The sequence below is a fragment of the Palaemon carinicauda genome, chromosome 15 (genome assembly GCF_036898095.1).
Source record: "Palaemon carinicauda isolate YSFRI2023 chromosome 15, ASM3689809v2, whole genome shotgun sequence".
Lineage (NCBI taxonomy): Eukaryota > Metazoa > Arthropoda > Malacostraca > Decapoda > Palaemonidae > Palaemon > Palaemon carinicauda.
This window is the reverse complement of record NC_090739.1, coordinates 43,781,124-43,797,909: the sequence shown is the minus strand read 5'-3', so window position 1 is coordinate 43,797,909 and position 16,786 is coordinate 43,781,124. Positions and strand designations below refer to the sequence as shown.

The following is a 16,786-nucleotide window of genomic DNA, read 5'->3' as shown; positions in this document are numbered from 1 at the left end:
CTACTCGAATACTTACTTACATCATACCTTAGAGACCAGACGACTCTATTCACATACAGTGCCTAACCACCACTTGTCTGCCTTTGTGAATGTTCCTATATGAATGCCAATCATTCAGTCTTGTCTCCGAGTTCTTCATGTTCTCCCAGCAAGGTGAGTAGCCCTTCGATGACCACTTTGATCTTCGGCATGGTCCGTTGGGACTTCGCTGCCAGGGGGGGCAGGAAGTTTCTTCCCATCGGTTCTCTTATTGAGGTTACTATGCTTATCCTGTCAAAGCCCTAGGCACTTCCACCACAAGGGGAAAATCTACCACGATACATTGATTCTCTGGTACTCTTCCATCAGGACGCCATGGCTTGAGCCTAAAAAACGGATTTTGAGCGAAGCGAAAAATCTATTTTTGGGTGAGATAGCCATGGCGTCCTGATGAACCCTCCCTGCTACTTCATTCAGTTTGTCAGGTCCCACCCTGCGCTGCTGTATCATGGTGATCGGCAAGCAACTGACTTCAGGATGAGGACGGACGTGGCGTCATCTAGCGGTGGCGCCCGTTTGTTTACGTCTCGAGTACCAAAAGTAGCCACGGAAGGGATTAGCTGTGGAACAGCTCCCCAGCTATTCTCTGTCCCTCCATATCGAAGTGTTAACTCTGTATGAGGTGCAGATAGCTATGTGGCGCGTTAATACATGCGTCCCCTGTTGATATACGATGTCTTAAGGGGAAACCTTTAGGATACTCGCTCCAGAAGTTAGAATTCTGTGATAACCTGTGGTTAAATTCTCTGGGAATAGCTTAGTAGTTATATACCCAAGGAAGCTACCAAAAGGGAACCTTCCATCAGGACGCCATGGCTATCTCACCCAAAAATAGATTTTTCGCTTCGCTCAAAATCCGTTATTTACACCGGAATGTCGATCTGCTAACTAAATAGCACATGTTCAAAGAACGACAGCGCCATGCGACACCGGCGATCGGCTAAGATCCGCACACAATAAATACACAAATTCATTGTGAGGCTGTAACTAAATTACATATTGTAAAGAATCAATACTCAACTTTCTGGATGGAGAAAGAAGCCGTAGAAGCATAAAGATTCCCAGAAATCGATCGAAAATGTCAGATCGACAGGGAACACCACCGTAGCGAGTCGCTACAGATAAAGGAATGACCGCCAGAGGGAGTTGGCACGGTTGTCGATACGATTGTAGTAGGGGAACCAGGGTAATCTTTGTTGCGGTTACCCTTCTATTCTGCCACGTATTCCCCCTCGAGGCATAAAGAGCCTAGGTCAGATTTTGCCTTTCGTCTCTATCTTGAGCCTTTAAATTAATACTTCAACACTCATCATCTCCTACTTCACGCTTCATAATCCTCAGCCATGTAGGCCTGGGTCTTCCACCTCTTCTAGTGCCTTGTGGAGCCCAGTTGAAAGTTTGGTGAACTTATCTCTCTTGGAGAGTGCAAAGAGCATGTTCAAACCATCTCTATCTAGCCCTCACCATGATCTCATCCATATATAGCACTCGAGTAATCTCTTACAGTTTCGTTTCTAATCCTGCCTTGCCATTTAACTCCCAACATTCTTCTGAGGGCTTTGCTCTCAAATCTACAAAATTTGTTAGATATTGTTTCATTGTCATACCATGACTCATGTCCATACAGTAACACCGATCTCACTAAACTGACAAATAGCCTGAATTTAATGTAATTTCAGACGATTTGATTTCCAAATTTTACTTAACCTAGACATTGTCTGATTTTCTTTTTTTCAATTTTTCATTAAACTCGTTTCATCTCTAAAGATCCTGTATTGGAGATCATCATCATCATCATCTCCTCCTACGCCTATTGACGCTAAGGGCCTCGGTTAAATTTCTCCATTCATCATCTGCTACTTCACGCTTTATAGTCCTCAGCCATGTAGGCATGGGTTTTCCAACTCTTCTAGTACTTTGTGGAGCCCAGTTGAAAGTTTGGTGAACTAATCTCTCTTGGGGAGTGCATGGAGCATGTCCAAACTATATCCATCTACTGTTCACCATAATCTCATCCGCATATGGTACTCGAGGAATCTCTCTCATAGTTTCATTTCTAATCCTGTCCTGTCATTTAACTCCCAATATTCTTATTAGCGCTTAGTTCTCAAATCTACAAAATCTGTTGGATGTTGTTTCATTGTCATACCACGACTCATGTCCAAACAGTAATACCAATCTCACTAAACTGATATGTAGTCTGATTTCTATATGTAATTTCAGGCAATTTAATTTCTAAATTTTACTTAACCTAGCCATTGTCTGATTTGCTTTTTTCAATTTTTCATTAAACTCAAATTTTAAAGATCCAGTATTAGAGATCATAGTTCCTAAATATTTAAATGATTCCACCTCATTAATCCTTTCTCCTTCCAATGATGTTTCATCTTCCATTGCATATTTTGTTCTCATTATCTGTGTCTTTGTTCTATTTATCTTAAGCCCAACTTCATGTGATATTTCATGCATTCTGGTAAGCAAGCTTTCAAAGGCCTGTGGTGTTCTGCTAATAAACGGATTTTGAGCGAAGCGAAAAATCTATTTTTGGGTGAAAGAGCCATGTCGTCCTGATGGAAGTTCCTTCATTAGTAGCTTCCTAAGTTATATGTGACTACCTAAGTCTATCATGCACACCCTTCACTAACAGTCCCAATTAGTGCACTGTCCTTCGCAGTAATCAAACTACAGGCTTTATTACACTGCCTGCAGCCACCACATGAAATTTGATTTCTTGCAATTGCTTCGCATAGTGCTTAAAAAAGACTCTGGAAGACTTCCAACCAGTATAAGCACGTAGGTTATCAAACGACATAGTTTGAAAGAAGTTAAGAGACGAGGCAACCTTCCTCGGATCATGACCTGCGGGTGTACTGTCAGGATCCGCTCTGCAAATAAAGTAAGTGATTTTTGCCCTTATCTGTTTCAAGGATAACGTCGAACCCGAAGTTTCTCCTCTAAAAAGCTGACCTCCCCCAAAGTCTGAAGTTCTACGAAGATAGACCTTTAGGCATTCCACTGGACTGAGGGATGCTTCTTCCTTCAGAGGGCAGATTCTTCAGGGACCCCATCTTTTAGTGGGTAGCTCATTCTTGGCGAGAAAAGTCGGATCCGGAAAGAGATTTAGTTCTCCGTTCGGTGTAAACTGAATGTGGCCATCATCCCTCGAGAGGGCCACTATTTCACTGACTCTGGCTCCTGAGGCTAGTGCAAATAAAAATATCAGTTTCTGAGTCAAGTCTTTCAGCGAGCAATCTTCATTGTTCAAGGTAGAGGCCAGATGAAGAACCTTATCCAAAGACCATGAAATAGGCTTTGGAGGAGCTGCAGGCCGAAGTTTTACGCAGGCTTTCGGAATCTTGTTGAAGATTTCGCTTGAAAAATCCACTTGGAAGGCATATAGAATCGGTCTAGCTAAGGCAGATTTACACGTCGTGATCGTATTAGCTGCTAGTCCTTGTCCGTGAAGATGGATGAAAAAGGACAGGCAGAAATCCGTAGAAATCTCTTGAGGTTTCTTCGCCTTAACAAAGGCCACCCATTTCTTCCAGGAAGATTCGTATTGTCTTCTTGTTGACTTTGACTTATATTCTTCTAAGAAATTAATGCTGTCTTCGGAAATCCCAAACCTTTTCTTGACCGCTAAGGGGAGAAAATCATGAGATGAAGGTTCTGGGTTTTCTCTGATGAAGCATAGACAGTCGATTTCTGTACTAGCTGAGTCAGAACTGGTTCCGGCAACGGGATCAGCTTCAGGCGTAGTTCTGTTATCAATGGAAACCAGACACTGCCTGGCCACTTGTGGGCCACTATCGCTGCCCTCCCCCGAAAGGATCTCAATTTGTCGAGGGCTTTCAACAACAGGTTGGTTGGTGGGAACAGGTAAATCCTGGACCATCTGTTCCAATCTAGAGACATCGCGTCCGTCGCTTCCGCTAGAGGATCCTCGTACGGGGCTACGTACCGGGCTAACTTTTTGTTGTCGCTCGTTGCGAAGAGATCTACTTGCAATCCTGGGACTTTGCTCAATATGAAGGAGAATGATCCTGCGTCTAGGGACCATTCGAACTCTATCGGGTCGAACCTGGATAGAGCGTCCGCCGTCACATTGCGGAATCCTTGAAGGTGGACTGCTGATAAGTGCCATTTCATCTTCTTGGACAGATGAAGGATGGCTATTATCACCTGATTCAGCTGAGGTGATCTTGAACCTTGACGATTTATGCATCTCATCACTACTTCGCTGTCTAGGACCAGGCGAATGTGGATTGATCGGCGAAGTTTCAGTTTCTTCAGGGAAAGAAACACTGCCATGGCTTCCAGATAGTTGATGTGGAAGGTCTTGAACAGGGGAGACCAAGTTCCTTGCACTTTCCGAAGATGAGAATAACCCCCCCATCCTTCCTTCGAAGCATCCGTGTGGACGGTGACTGTAGGAGGGGGTGGTTGCAAGGATACTTTCCTTCTTAAGTTCTTTGTCTCTGACCATGGCTTGAGAATCGATCGCAGACGATTTGGTAACGGTCTTAGTAGATCTCTTTGATCGTTGTAAGCGTATTTTCTCCAGATCCCTGAGGCATTTTTTAATTGTGCTCTCAAAAGTGGGTCCGTCAAAGAGGCAAACTGGAGAGACCCCAACACTCTCTCCTGTTGTCTTCTTGAAATCTTTCGTGACTGAAGCAGATTTTTGACGGCCCCTGCAATCTCCTTTTTCTTTGCCTTTGGCAAGGAGAGGCAATGTGACTGTAAGTCCCAGTGGATTCCCAACCACTGGAACTTTTGAGCTGGAGACAGCCGAGACTTTTTCAGGTTGATCTTGAACCCTAGGTACTCTAAGAATTGGATCACTTTTCTGGAGGCTTGCAAGCATTCTTCTTTGGATGCTGCCCACACCAGCCAGTCGTCCAGGTAGGCCATCACCTGAACCCCTTTGAGGCGTAGTTGTCGAACAACTGCATCTGCAAGCTTTGTGAATATTCTTGGAGCAATATTCAAACCGAAAGGCATGGCTCTGAAAACGTATTTTCTTTTCTGGAGCTTGAATCCCAGGTAGGGGGAAACTTGACGGTTGATTGGCACATGCCAGTATGCGTCCGTCATGTCTATGGAGACTGTGAATGCCCTTTTGGGCAGAAGGGTCCTTATGTGCTGAAGCGTCAGCATTCTGAACTTGTAGTTCACAATGAACTTGTTGAGTGGTGATAAGTCCAGAATGACTCTGAGCTTTTCCGGATCCTTCTTCGGAACACAGAATAGCCTTCCTTGGAATTTGATGGACTTTGCTTTCCTTATCACTCTCTTGTCCAGTAGTTTCTGAACGTATTCTTCCAGAACTGGGGTTGAAGGTTGGAAGAATTGAGGAAAGCTTGGTGGAGTTGAGTTCCAACCCCACCCCAGTCCTATCTTGATCAGGCTGTGGGCCCAAGGATCGAAGGTCCACCGATCCTGAAAGTGTAGAAGTCTCCCTCCTACCGGCAGCATCTCACTTTGAGTGCTGGGTGGAAGACTTTCCACCTTGGCCACGACCACCTTTGTTGCCTCTTCCTCTGAAGGGGCGTCTAGAGGAGCCTCGAAAGGATCCCCTAAACTTTGGCTTAGAAGAAGCCGACTGCCTTTCATAAGCTGGGGTGAAAACTGGTGATTGAGTCGCCAGTGTTTGGGGCACCAGTTGAAAGGTGGTGGTAGGTTGTGCCACCGTTTGGGGCACCGTGGCCATGGGAAGCTGTTGCTGTCTTGGCTGAGAGGACAGGCGAGGCCGCTTCGACTTGTTCTTCGGCTGGGGACCTCTGTCAGCGGAAGATTTTCTCTTGGAGGACAAGCCCCATTTAGAGAGGAGATTCCTATTCTCTGAAGCAGCCTTGTCAACGACCTCCTTCACCACATCACTAGGAAAGAGGTCTTTTCCCCAGATATTAGAAACTATCGGCTTCCTAGGTTCGTGTTTCACAGAGGCAGAAGCAAACACGAACTCCCGACAAGCCGTCCTGGCTCTGATAAAGTTGTATAGGTCCTTTGTAACCGTAGCCAAGTGCGCCTTGGCAAAGACCATATACATATCTGGAGAATCAGGGATGCTAGCCATCGTTTCTAGCCCCATTTGTAAAGACATGGACGCTGCCAAGCGCTCCTTCGTCTCATGTTCTCTCTTCAAGAGAAACTCTGACAGCTTTGGGAGGTCCTCGTTGAACTGACGTCCAGCGATATCGGCCTCCAGCTTCCCGACTGAGAAGGTAACGTGAACGTCCTTCCAGTCCTTGTCATCTGAAGGGAAAGCAAGGGAGAAAGGCTTGCTTTCTTCCAGTGTGGGGCAGGGCTTTCCTGCCCTCACGGCCTTCAGAGCTGCTTTAAACCCTTTATCCATAAAGGGAAAAGCACGTTGAGGGTCAGCAATAAACGACGGATGTTTTTTGCTTAATGCCGGCACCTTTGAGCTTCCTTGGGCTCCGTCTCTTCTTTGGATGCCGGTTCAGTTCTGAGCCGGACATAAGAATCCGGGTAGGAGGCCCTGCTGGGCCAGAACTCTACTTCCTCCACTGGGACGGTACCCAGTTTCTCCGAAAGGAAAATCTTGCCTGCTGACATAGGCATGTGCTCCGCGTACCTCCACGGGTTAACATCGGAGAACACAGGGAGGTCCTTCACATTTAGTTTCTTCGGGGCTAAGCGCGAGGAAACTAATTATTCGATCTCTGACCGGAAAGTAGTCTCTTTCTCGGAGGACCTCTTCTGCAAGTCGTACACCATCGACATCAGAGATTGCAAGGTGGTCGTAAGTGCCTCCAGATGAGGCGGTTGCAAAGAGGTTGAGGGTGCTGGTTCCACCACAGCTGCTGAAGAAACTGACACCGCTTCAGCATTCTCAACCTCGTTAGTAGGAGGAACAACTGCCTCCTGTTCCGACTCTTCTACAAGGATATTCTTCTCAGTCTCCTCGGAAACGACAGACATATTGTCGTCCAGGTGGACGCTTACCAAAGCATCCGCCACGTCAGGATCTCCAGGTTTCTGAACCTGGACTTGCACCAAGGGGATCGAAGGTTTGGTCTGGGGAATGACGGAATCGTCACGAGCACCGGGGAAGAGACAGTCCCTCATCCTAGCATTAGGAAGGTATGGGCCCGAGGTATTCTTTTGAAAACCTCTAACCCATTTCCGCAGCGTAATCCTCGTTGCATCCCTAGACTCCGCAGACTTTTGATCATCAAAAGCCTCCTTAACCAACTTGTCACACACAGTACATACCTCTGGGTCCCAGTACTTGAGGGCCCCTTTGGTGACAGAACAGCGGGCGTGAGACCTACACACGCTATGTCTGTAGAAGTCCTTGCTGCGGACCCTACAAAGGTTGTTCCCGCACTCGGGATGCTCCTCCTGTAAAGAAAAGAAAAGCCAATGAGGTTTCTGTGAAATTCTCAAATTTCAACATAATACATTTATTATATTTAGCTTGGATAGGGTAAGCTATAGTAGGAAAGACACCCACATGTGTTTCCCATCCAGCCATTTTCTATGACCCCTTCCCGTATTGAACCATGAAATTCACAAGGAATTAAATAACAGAGGGAATATCCACGATATATAGTGTCCCCTTGACACATCCTCTTATAATGTTCAATACAGTGGATAAATTTAATGGACATAACCATTAAAATAAGAGAGAATCATCTCTCTATGATGGTCTCACAAATGGCTGCTCAAGAACCACTTGTAGGTTGGAAAAATTTTATCAAATTTTTCTGGATACAGCAGTTGCCGGCGGCAATATGCCGCCGACACTGCCGGCCCCGCCTGCCCTGTCGGCCCTGCCGACACTGCAGATCCCGCTGACACTGCCGGCCCCGCCGGCCCTGCCGACACTGCCGGCCCCGCCGACATCGTCAGCATGTATGGCCAGTCGGTAAATGCCGGCAGGCAGGTGTCTACCAAGCCTGCTGGCAGCCACCGTAATTAAAATATGAATATAGTGTCGACCTGCCGACATTGTCGGCATGATGGGTATATCAGCATATGCCAGCAGGCCGGCATCTGCCGACCACTGCTGGCTATTAAATAAACACTATGGGTGGAAGGCATTGGCCAGCTGCCGACAAGCTACTCAGTTGCCGGCAGACAGGCCTATCAAACTCACCAACGACCTTTGATCAACGATGTCCGAGATAAGAGATTACAGCGAACTGTAGCCTAACCAACCCAAATCGTCGGCAGAATTAACTGCCTACTATAGCCCATGATAGACAGTAAGAGAGAAAGGTAAGGATAGGAGACGGCAAAGAATCAGCTATGTCGTCTACATCCTGAAAGAGTGTACCAGTGGAAGAGGGAAATCAATTCGGGCTTCCACTCAACCATATCCCATCTCAAGGAATATGGAAGGCAGTCCAAGGGAGGACTCTAAGGAACACTCAAAGATATGAGGTTATCTGTCAGTAACCTAACTAGGCACTGACAGAAAAACTCATGCCAGGTCTACAGATGTCCAGAGGAGCCTATGTAGAACCACGGCCATAAGGGTGTTGGGTCATTCAACACGAAAGAGATAGCGGGGAAGGGGTGAATAGTCCATAAGTACAGCAATACCCTAAGGCATTACTTAACCTGAAGGATTCTGTCCTCGTATAAGCCTCAACTAAGGGAAGTCAATTCCCAGGTTGGGTTAGGCAATGAGAGAACGTCTGAAAACGAACTCAAGAGAACAGAATCTCGTACCAGGGATCAAAACAGGGAAGAAACCTATCCTCCCGTTAAGAACCCCCAATACAGGACTGTCAGCTAGACCATAAAGAGGAAATTGTGCAACAATAACCTCTACGAGATCTAGGGAGGCAAGCCTCCTGAACAGCAACTAGCCCTACTGGAATACCGACAAGCTACTCAGTTGCCGGTATAAATCCAGGTAGCCAGATGCCAAACACAGACTTACTCTGATGTCCCGTCTCCAACTCCAAACTCAATGCTGACAAGCTACTCAGTTGCCAGCTCAGAAAAAAGGAGAGGGAAACGAAACGCCCCAGAAAATTTACCCAACCATAGGTTACAGTAAATTAACTGAGGATAGCCTAGGCTAATCAGAGGGAAAGGGAATTACTCTTATAACTCATAGAGATAGTATTGACTTAAAGGGGCAATGATATCTATCTTACCCCTAAAGACAATACAAGAGTAATGGGGATATATAAAGTATACTAAAGCACTAAAGCTATTAAGCTAGAGAGCTTAGAGAAACGTTCTACGTAACTCTGGTACTGTATACTATTGTGGAAGAGGAAAGGAAATAGTAATATCTTAATTGTATAAAATATTGCCTGAGCTTCAATACAACTTTACCAGGAAGGTTATATCATGCATGAGGTGTGAAAGTGCCTAGGCTAGAAGCCTAGCACTCGTGAGGCTCGAAATTATAGCCAAATTCACGACAACAATGACATAATATAAAAATCCCTAGCTAAAATACTAAATAGCTAAAGTTATTAAAGCAAGGATGCCGGGAATATCGTTCTTGCTAACTAAATGAACAAAAGAACGATCGCTTCATGACGCCATCCAGCCGGCAACAGCTCTTGTTACGTTAATTACGATATCAATCGAAAAGCAAAACTGGCAAGAGCTTACATTTACACAATTCAAAGATATTACTTAACTTTCCAGAAGCTGATGAAGCTGGGGAATCCATAATTAAGCAGAAAAAGCTTCGAAAATAGCGAGATAACACAGGGAAAACTGGTCAGCAAAGCTACAAACGAAAGAATAGTTTGGTAGCGCTGTGCGGTGGCGGATGGCCGAACTATTTACAGTACATTAGGAGAGTCAAGTAGTTTTACCTCTTGAACGACTCTCTTATTTTCTTTCCACTTTCCCTCTCGAAGTGAAAGGCTATTCGGGGTGTAAATAGCTATGAGATGTGTCAAGATACTGTATGTCCTTACGCGATATCCTTTGGAGAAATTTAAGGGATACTCGCTCCAGGAGTTAGAATTCTGGATACCTTCGGTAAATTCTCTGGGATATATCACTGTAGTCACATATAACTTAGGAAGCTACCAATGAAGGAACTTCCATCAGCACGACATGGCCTAAGCCCAAAAAGAACAGCATCATCAGCATACTCTAGGTCAGCTAATTTCCTGTTACCAATCGAGTCCAATCCTTCTTCACCATCCCCAACTGCTCTATACATTACAAATTCCACAAGGAGGATATACAATATAGGTGATAACACATTCCCTTGGAGTACTCCACTATTCACTGGAAATTCATTTGATAGGACTCTACTAACTTTAACTTTGCACTTGCTATGCTGATGAACAGGCCTAATCAAATTTAGATATTCAAGAGGAACTCAAAACGGCAAAAAAAAAGATCTGACTGATTCACCACAAGATTGGCCGGTGTACACTATCAAAGGCTTTTTCATACTTCACAAATGCCATCAAAAGTGTATTTCTATATTCTACACATTGCTGTACCACACGTCTTGAAATGAAAATTTGGTCAGTGCAATTTCTACTTTTCTTAATCCTGCTTGTTCATCTCTTAGCTTTTCAACAATATTTCTCTCTAGTCTCTTTAGAACGAGCATACTATATATTTAAATGACAAATAATGTAAGTGGGATGCCTTGGTAATTAGTGTATTGCAATCAGTCAGATCTCCTTTTTTTGCCATTTTCACCACTTCTAACTCCCATTCATCAGGTTTTGCCTCTTCACGCCACATTCTACAAAATAATCTTGTAAGTGTTCTGGGAGTCACTTCATTTTCGGCCAATATCATCTCGGCAGTTATTCCTTTGTATCCAGGGGCTTTCCATCTCTTTAATTTTTTAATGATAGTTTCAACTTCAAACAAACTGAATTCATTCATGAGCACATCAAGGTCTTCCTCAGCTTTAGGTATATCAATGAAATTATTCCCTTCATATCTCCTATTCATGACCTCACTAAAGTGTTCATCTCTCAGCTTTTCATCAATCTTTCTCTCTAGTTTCTTTATTATGAGCATACTATATATTTTCATGACAACTGACGTAAGTGTGATGCCTTAGTAATTATTGCAATCAGTCAGATCTTTTTTTTTGCCGTTTTCACCAACACTCCTAGCTCCCATTCATTAGATTTTGCCTCTTCATGCCACATTCTACAAAATAATCTTGTAAATATTCTAAGAGTCACTTTATTTTCAGCCAATATTATCTTGACAGTTATTTCATTGTATCCAGGGGCTCTCCATCTCTTTAATTTTTTAATGATAGTTTTGATTTCAAACACCCTGAATTCATTTATGGGCACATCAAGGTCTTCCTCAGCTTCAGGTATATCAATGAAATTATTCCTTTGTATCTCCTATTCATGACCGCACTAAATTGTTCCATCCAACATTGCCTTTCTTTCTCTTCTGTTGTTACAAGAGATCCATCTCTTTTTAATGGGTATATGCTGCTTCTTCTTTGATGGTTTGTATTTTGTGTAGGAACAAACACCTAACTAGGAATAACAAGTTAACTGTAAACCATCAAGAAGGTAAAAATAAACTAGATGCTCCTCTAAGCAGTGAACTACCATAGAAAACATGCTACTAGATCTAAAGTAATGTGTGACTGAGATATACAGTAAATTGATTCACCTTTGATTATAAAGCTATTAACTTGATTTGCAAATAACCTAAGATACTTAGAAAATAAAGTTACTCAGTTGACTGCTTTCAAATTTTAAGGTAAAAGCTTTCTGAGTAAATATTAATGCTATTGATCATAGTTGATGAGAAAATGTGTTCCTCCTAAAACAGGTCAGTAAGAAAAAAATTGCAAAAGGTATATATGTTTTTATTTTTTACATGACTATGATAAGTAACAATCATCTTACAGCAATTAATGCAACATTTCTAGGTGATACAGCAACATCAAAGACTTCTTCGAGCCAGACTTTATCAAAGTTGGCTTCTTTTAAGTAAGCTACTCTGTCCAACAATATTAACGCCTCTAACACTGGTTGCAAGGCTAGTTGAAGCCCTGTTAAGGGTTCAATCAAGTAAAACATGTCCTCATATTCAGAAAAACAGGTTTTCAATCTGTCCCTAATTAATTCTTTTGACAATTGGGTTTTACTTTTCAATCCCAGTTCAACACAGTCTTTACTTACTGATAAGCAAATGCCTCTTTCTGAAGCCTTTATAGTTTCTGAGGAGGATTCTTTTACTACAAAACTCTCAATATTTTCACAATTCAAAGCTTCACTTTTAACTGGTATGAACTCATAATTTTCAAGTACAGCTGTTATGTATTCGTTGAAACTGCAAAACTTTGACTTCCGTGCACAGCGTCTACGGCATTTCTTCAAAGTAATTCCTTCTGAAAGGGTAAAAACAAAAATATCAGTTTGCTCTATTCATCTCTGTAGATTGCAAAATCTTATATAAGACAAGCAAGATGCTTTCCGTACAGCAGTGTAAAGGACATCCTAAATGTTAAATCTGTTATTCACCATTTAAACACTATTGATTTAGTAGAAACTACAGTGCTATTGCATATCTTGATTTTAGTATGTTTTTGATTATTCATGGAAAAAATACAATAAATCCACACTAAAGCACATTTTAAACACAACCCTTAATTTTACATCAGTCTGGAGGACTTGCCTCCTTGACCGCATCCTCCCTTAACCCCTCTTCCTCTTGGAGGGTATCTAGAGGAGCCCCTTTCCGACCCTCTACCTTTAGGGCGAAAGGTAGTGGTCTGCCTCTCATATGCAGGAGTAAAAGCTGGTGATTGGGCAACCAGCTGCTGAGGCACCATCTGGTAGGTTGGCTGGGGTTGTGCCACCATCTGGGGTACCGCGGTCATGGGAACTGTGGGAAGTTGTTGTTGCTGTTTTCTGACAGGGCGAGAGGGCAACCTAGGTCTTTTTGTCTTCCTCTTTGGTTGGGACCCTCATCCGGGGAAGACTTCCTCTTCGCCGACATGCCCCACTTCTGGAGAAGATTTCTATTCTCCATGGCGGCCTTGTCCACTACTTCTTTGACCACTTCACTCCGGAAGAGGTCTTTTCCCCAGATATTGGAGGCTATCAGCTTCCTAGGTTCGTGTTTCACTGCAGCCGAAGCAAACACGAACTCCCTACATGCGCGTCTGGCCTTAACAAAGCCATATAGGTCTTTGACCAGCGTAGCCAAATGGGATTTGGCCACGACCATGTTCATGTCTGGGGATCTGTTATCGCTTGCCATTGTCTCCAAGCAAATCTGGAGGGACAGGGATGCGGCAAGTCTCTCCTTTGTCTCTTGCTCCCTACGCAAGAGAAAGTCAGACAGCTTAGGGAGGTTTTCGCTGAACTGACGTCCAGCAATATCCGCCTCCAACTTCCCAACTGAGAAGGTAAGGTGGATTTCCTTCCAGTCCTTCTCATCCGTAGGCAGGGCTAGGGATAAGGGTCTACACTCCTCGAGTATAGGGCAGGTTTCTCTGCGTCCACTGCCTTCATGACTGCCTTAAACCCTTTTTCCAGTGAGGGAAAGGCTAGTTTAGCTGGAGCAAGAAAAGAAGGGTGTTTCTTGCTAAGGGCTGACACTTTTAAATTAGTGAAGCCCTTGTCTTTCAGGCTACTTGCCAACAGAGCCTGAGCTTTTCCATGGTCAAGAACTATGACCTCTTTTGGTTTTGTCTCCTCCTTGGACACAGGTTCCGCCTTCAAACGAACGAAGCAGTCTGGGTAAGACTTAAAGCTGGGCCAAAAGTCAACATCCTCTATGAGGACAACCCCCTGCTTTTCTGAAATGAAAATCTTCCTATTGGTAATCGGCATGTATTCTGCATGCCTCCAAGGGTTCACATCAGAGCAAGAAGGAAGAGGTCTAGCCTCCTATGCCGGCAGTCTAGTCCGGCAAGGGAATGACTATTCACCCTGCCGGCCGGCCGCCGGCAAAAGACCATATACTCTGAGCTTCTGACCGAAACCCAAAGCCTGCTATTTGCCGGGCAAGGGAAGAGTCAGGAAACACTAGCCTAGTCAAGCCCGAGTGTCTACTCGAAGGTAAGACCAACAAGGGTTGTAGCCTAAGGCTACACTCAAGAGGGAAGGAGGGATTAACCTTAAATCTCCACTGGAGATGAGTATCGGTTTATATAATAATTCTAGGAGATATCTATCTCCGCCTGAATTGATAAAACGATACACGAGGGTAACTGGGGAACATGTATGAAAGTATACTAAAGCCACTAGGCTAGTAGCCTAGCGGCGGGTGAGATTCGTCTACCTTAATCGCCGAAACTCTCGCACACGATCTCAGAAAAGGAATATATATATGCAATCAATGTATCTTACATGTATAAATTGCCTAAATAGCTTCATTTAATTGTTATTACACTAGGAATGTCTATTATATCATGCATGAAAGTAAACTAAAATGCCTAGGCTAGGAAGCCTAGCACAAGCAAGGTTCGGTTACCTAAATCGCCAAAACTATCAAGAATATAATCGGCATAATATAATTAACTCCTAGTAATGAAGACTGAATAGCTTCGAAATATTCATGCTATTAACACTGGGAAAGTCGTTCAGGCTAACTAAATAACTCATGCGTAATGAATGACAGTGCCCATGACGCCTCCGGTCAAGGCAAAGCTCTCTCACTTAATTTAACCTAATTTCACTGTGAGGCAGGAGCTAAAATTTATACAATGTAAAGATCAAATACTCAACTTTCCAGAGGCAGAAGAGGCTGGAGATTGCATGATATCCTCAAAAAACCAAAGCGTAACGAGAGAGATAACCAGGAAAATCACCGAGCTATAGCGCTACACTTATAGGAATAAACATGGCGGCGACGTACAGCGCCGTCTGGATACTCAAAGTAGTAAGGGAGGAAGGGTAACCTTCATATCGGCTCCCCTTCAAAATTTGCCACTTTCCCCCGCGAAGCGAAAACGCTATTCGGGGTGAAGATTGCCATGTGTCGTATCAAGATATACGTCCCCTGATTTATGTGATGTCCTTATGAGGAATTTTAAGGATATTCGCTCCAGGAGTTAGAATTCTGGAGACCTAAAGGTAAATTCTCTGGGAATTCACTGTAGTCAAATATACCCTAGGAAGCTACTTATAGGAACCTTCCATCAGGACGACATGGCCTGAGCCCAAAAAAACAATTCATATACAATACTGCATGCTGGACTGTACCTTTTTGACAAAAATCTTCTAATAATGCTCTATATGCCACATTTCTTTCATGGTTTTCATGATCTTCCTTTGTGTGTTGTAGCCATCGAACACCTGATTCTTGAGCTGCAAGCCGTAAGCCATAGATGCTCAAACGAAAATCATTCACTTTCATAATTTGCTTCAAAGTATTACTCATGGGAAAATTTTTGTACTTGATTGTGTTCACCTTGTCCATTTCTTTAACTTTCTTAGCACTTGTTACATTACTACTACAGGGTTCTATACTTTCTTTTTTGTGCATACCAGCAAATACTTCTGTGGTATCAAAGGTACAGACCTTTCTGGATTTTTCACATTCGACACTGGTAATATTTTCGTTTTCTTTGCAATGTTCCTCCATATCAATATTTTCTATTTTATGATAACAACAAGAGAACAATACAACTGATGAAATCTTTGGACAGTGTTTATAAATTTTAATCATGACAGGTGAAAGATCTGCACAAGAATGAAGGCCAATCAACATGACTGACTGTGATACAGTCTCCTCTGGTAAATCAATTTCCTTCCTTTTAATGCATGTATCAGGGGTAATACTTTGATTCCTTTCAGAATTCAAACGACATTTACACAAAGCTTTATAATTTACTAAATCATGAACAATCTCAAGTGCTTTATCCAGTGTAGCTTGGTCATCTTGTAAGAGCCATTTCATATGCTTGATTCCTTCACAAGATCCAGTCAACAGGCTTTGCCTCTTTTGTGCATCTCTAACTCGGCATTCTTCACTTTCTGCAGCCACAATGGTGACACCCAAAGCATGGTGTAAAGCCGAGTCAACGTATCCCTACGGAAAGACAATAATATAACTAAAATTAAAAAGAAGATACAGTATTCTAAAACTTGTTTTTTATGGATAAAACCTACCATTCATGTCAGAAACAACACAAATGTAAACAGAATACAATTCCTCAAGGTTATGTACATTAATACTGTAATGCATTGTAGCTTTAAACTATTCCTTTACAAATACTATTTTTTGGGGTTATTGTGCTAAGTGGTCTATAAGGACTTTCTTGTTATGGCTAGAGCAAAAAACCTAATACAATAAAAAATACTAAAGAAATATCTCCCATGCTCTAGGGGCAGTATTTCAATGTGCAAAGCATGGATTTAGTATGTACTGTATAAGATAGATCTACAATTTCAGGCTCTATAGAACTTGTCAAATCATCTCCAATACTGAAAAACATCTGGTAACTTTTGGCAAATCATTACTAGAACCATACTAATACTAGAGACAATGTTACTTGTGCACTTACAGTACAGTACTTATGCCAAGCCACCAGCTTCCATTGTGTCATTGAGGGGTTAAGATTTTGTCAGCTCGAGGAAGTGAGAGGTCTCCATATACTATTAAGTAACAGGAATCAAATTGATTTAGTTATCCACCATTCTCACTAATGGGTTAATTTTAGAGGGCTTTAATTATTGTTCAAGATCACTTTCACTGTTTGTTTATGTCATCAATTTTGTATGATGTAAAAAACCATTCACTCCCAGATTTCTTGACAGCAGGGAGGTCTTTGTGTTTTTATAGC

At 43.0% G+C, this 16,786-nt stretch overlaps 1 protein-coding gene across 4 annotated transcripts in view; it reads right to left on the bottom strand.

The window, feature by feature from the left end:
* Window positions 1–11,853: 11,853 nt before the first annotated feature.
* The window catches only part of LOC137654278 (probable methyltransferase-like protein 25), a 167,891-nt gene continuing 162,958 nt past the window's right edge, over window positions 11,854–16,786 (bottom strand). For all 4 annotated transcript variants that reach the window (XM_068387904.1, XM_068387903.1, XM_068387905.1 and 1 more), the window contains exons 5-6: window positions 15,204–16,032; window positions 11,854–12,379 (exon numbers count right to left, since the gene is read on the bottom strand). In XM_068387904.1, the coding sequence (XP_068244005.1) occupies window positions 11,886–12,379; window positions 15,204–16,032 (1,323 nt within the window). In that variant the 3' untranslated portion in view covers window positions 11,854–11,885. The remainder of the gene's footprint in view (window positions 12,380–15,203; window positions 16,033–16,786) is intronic.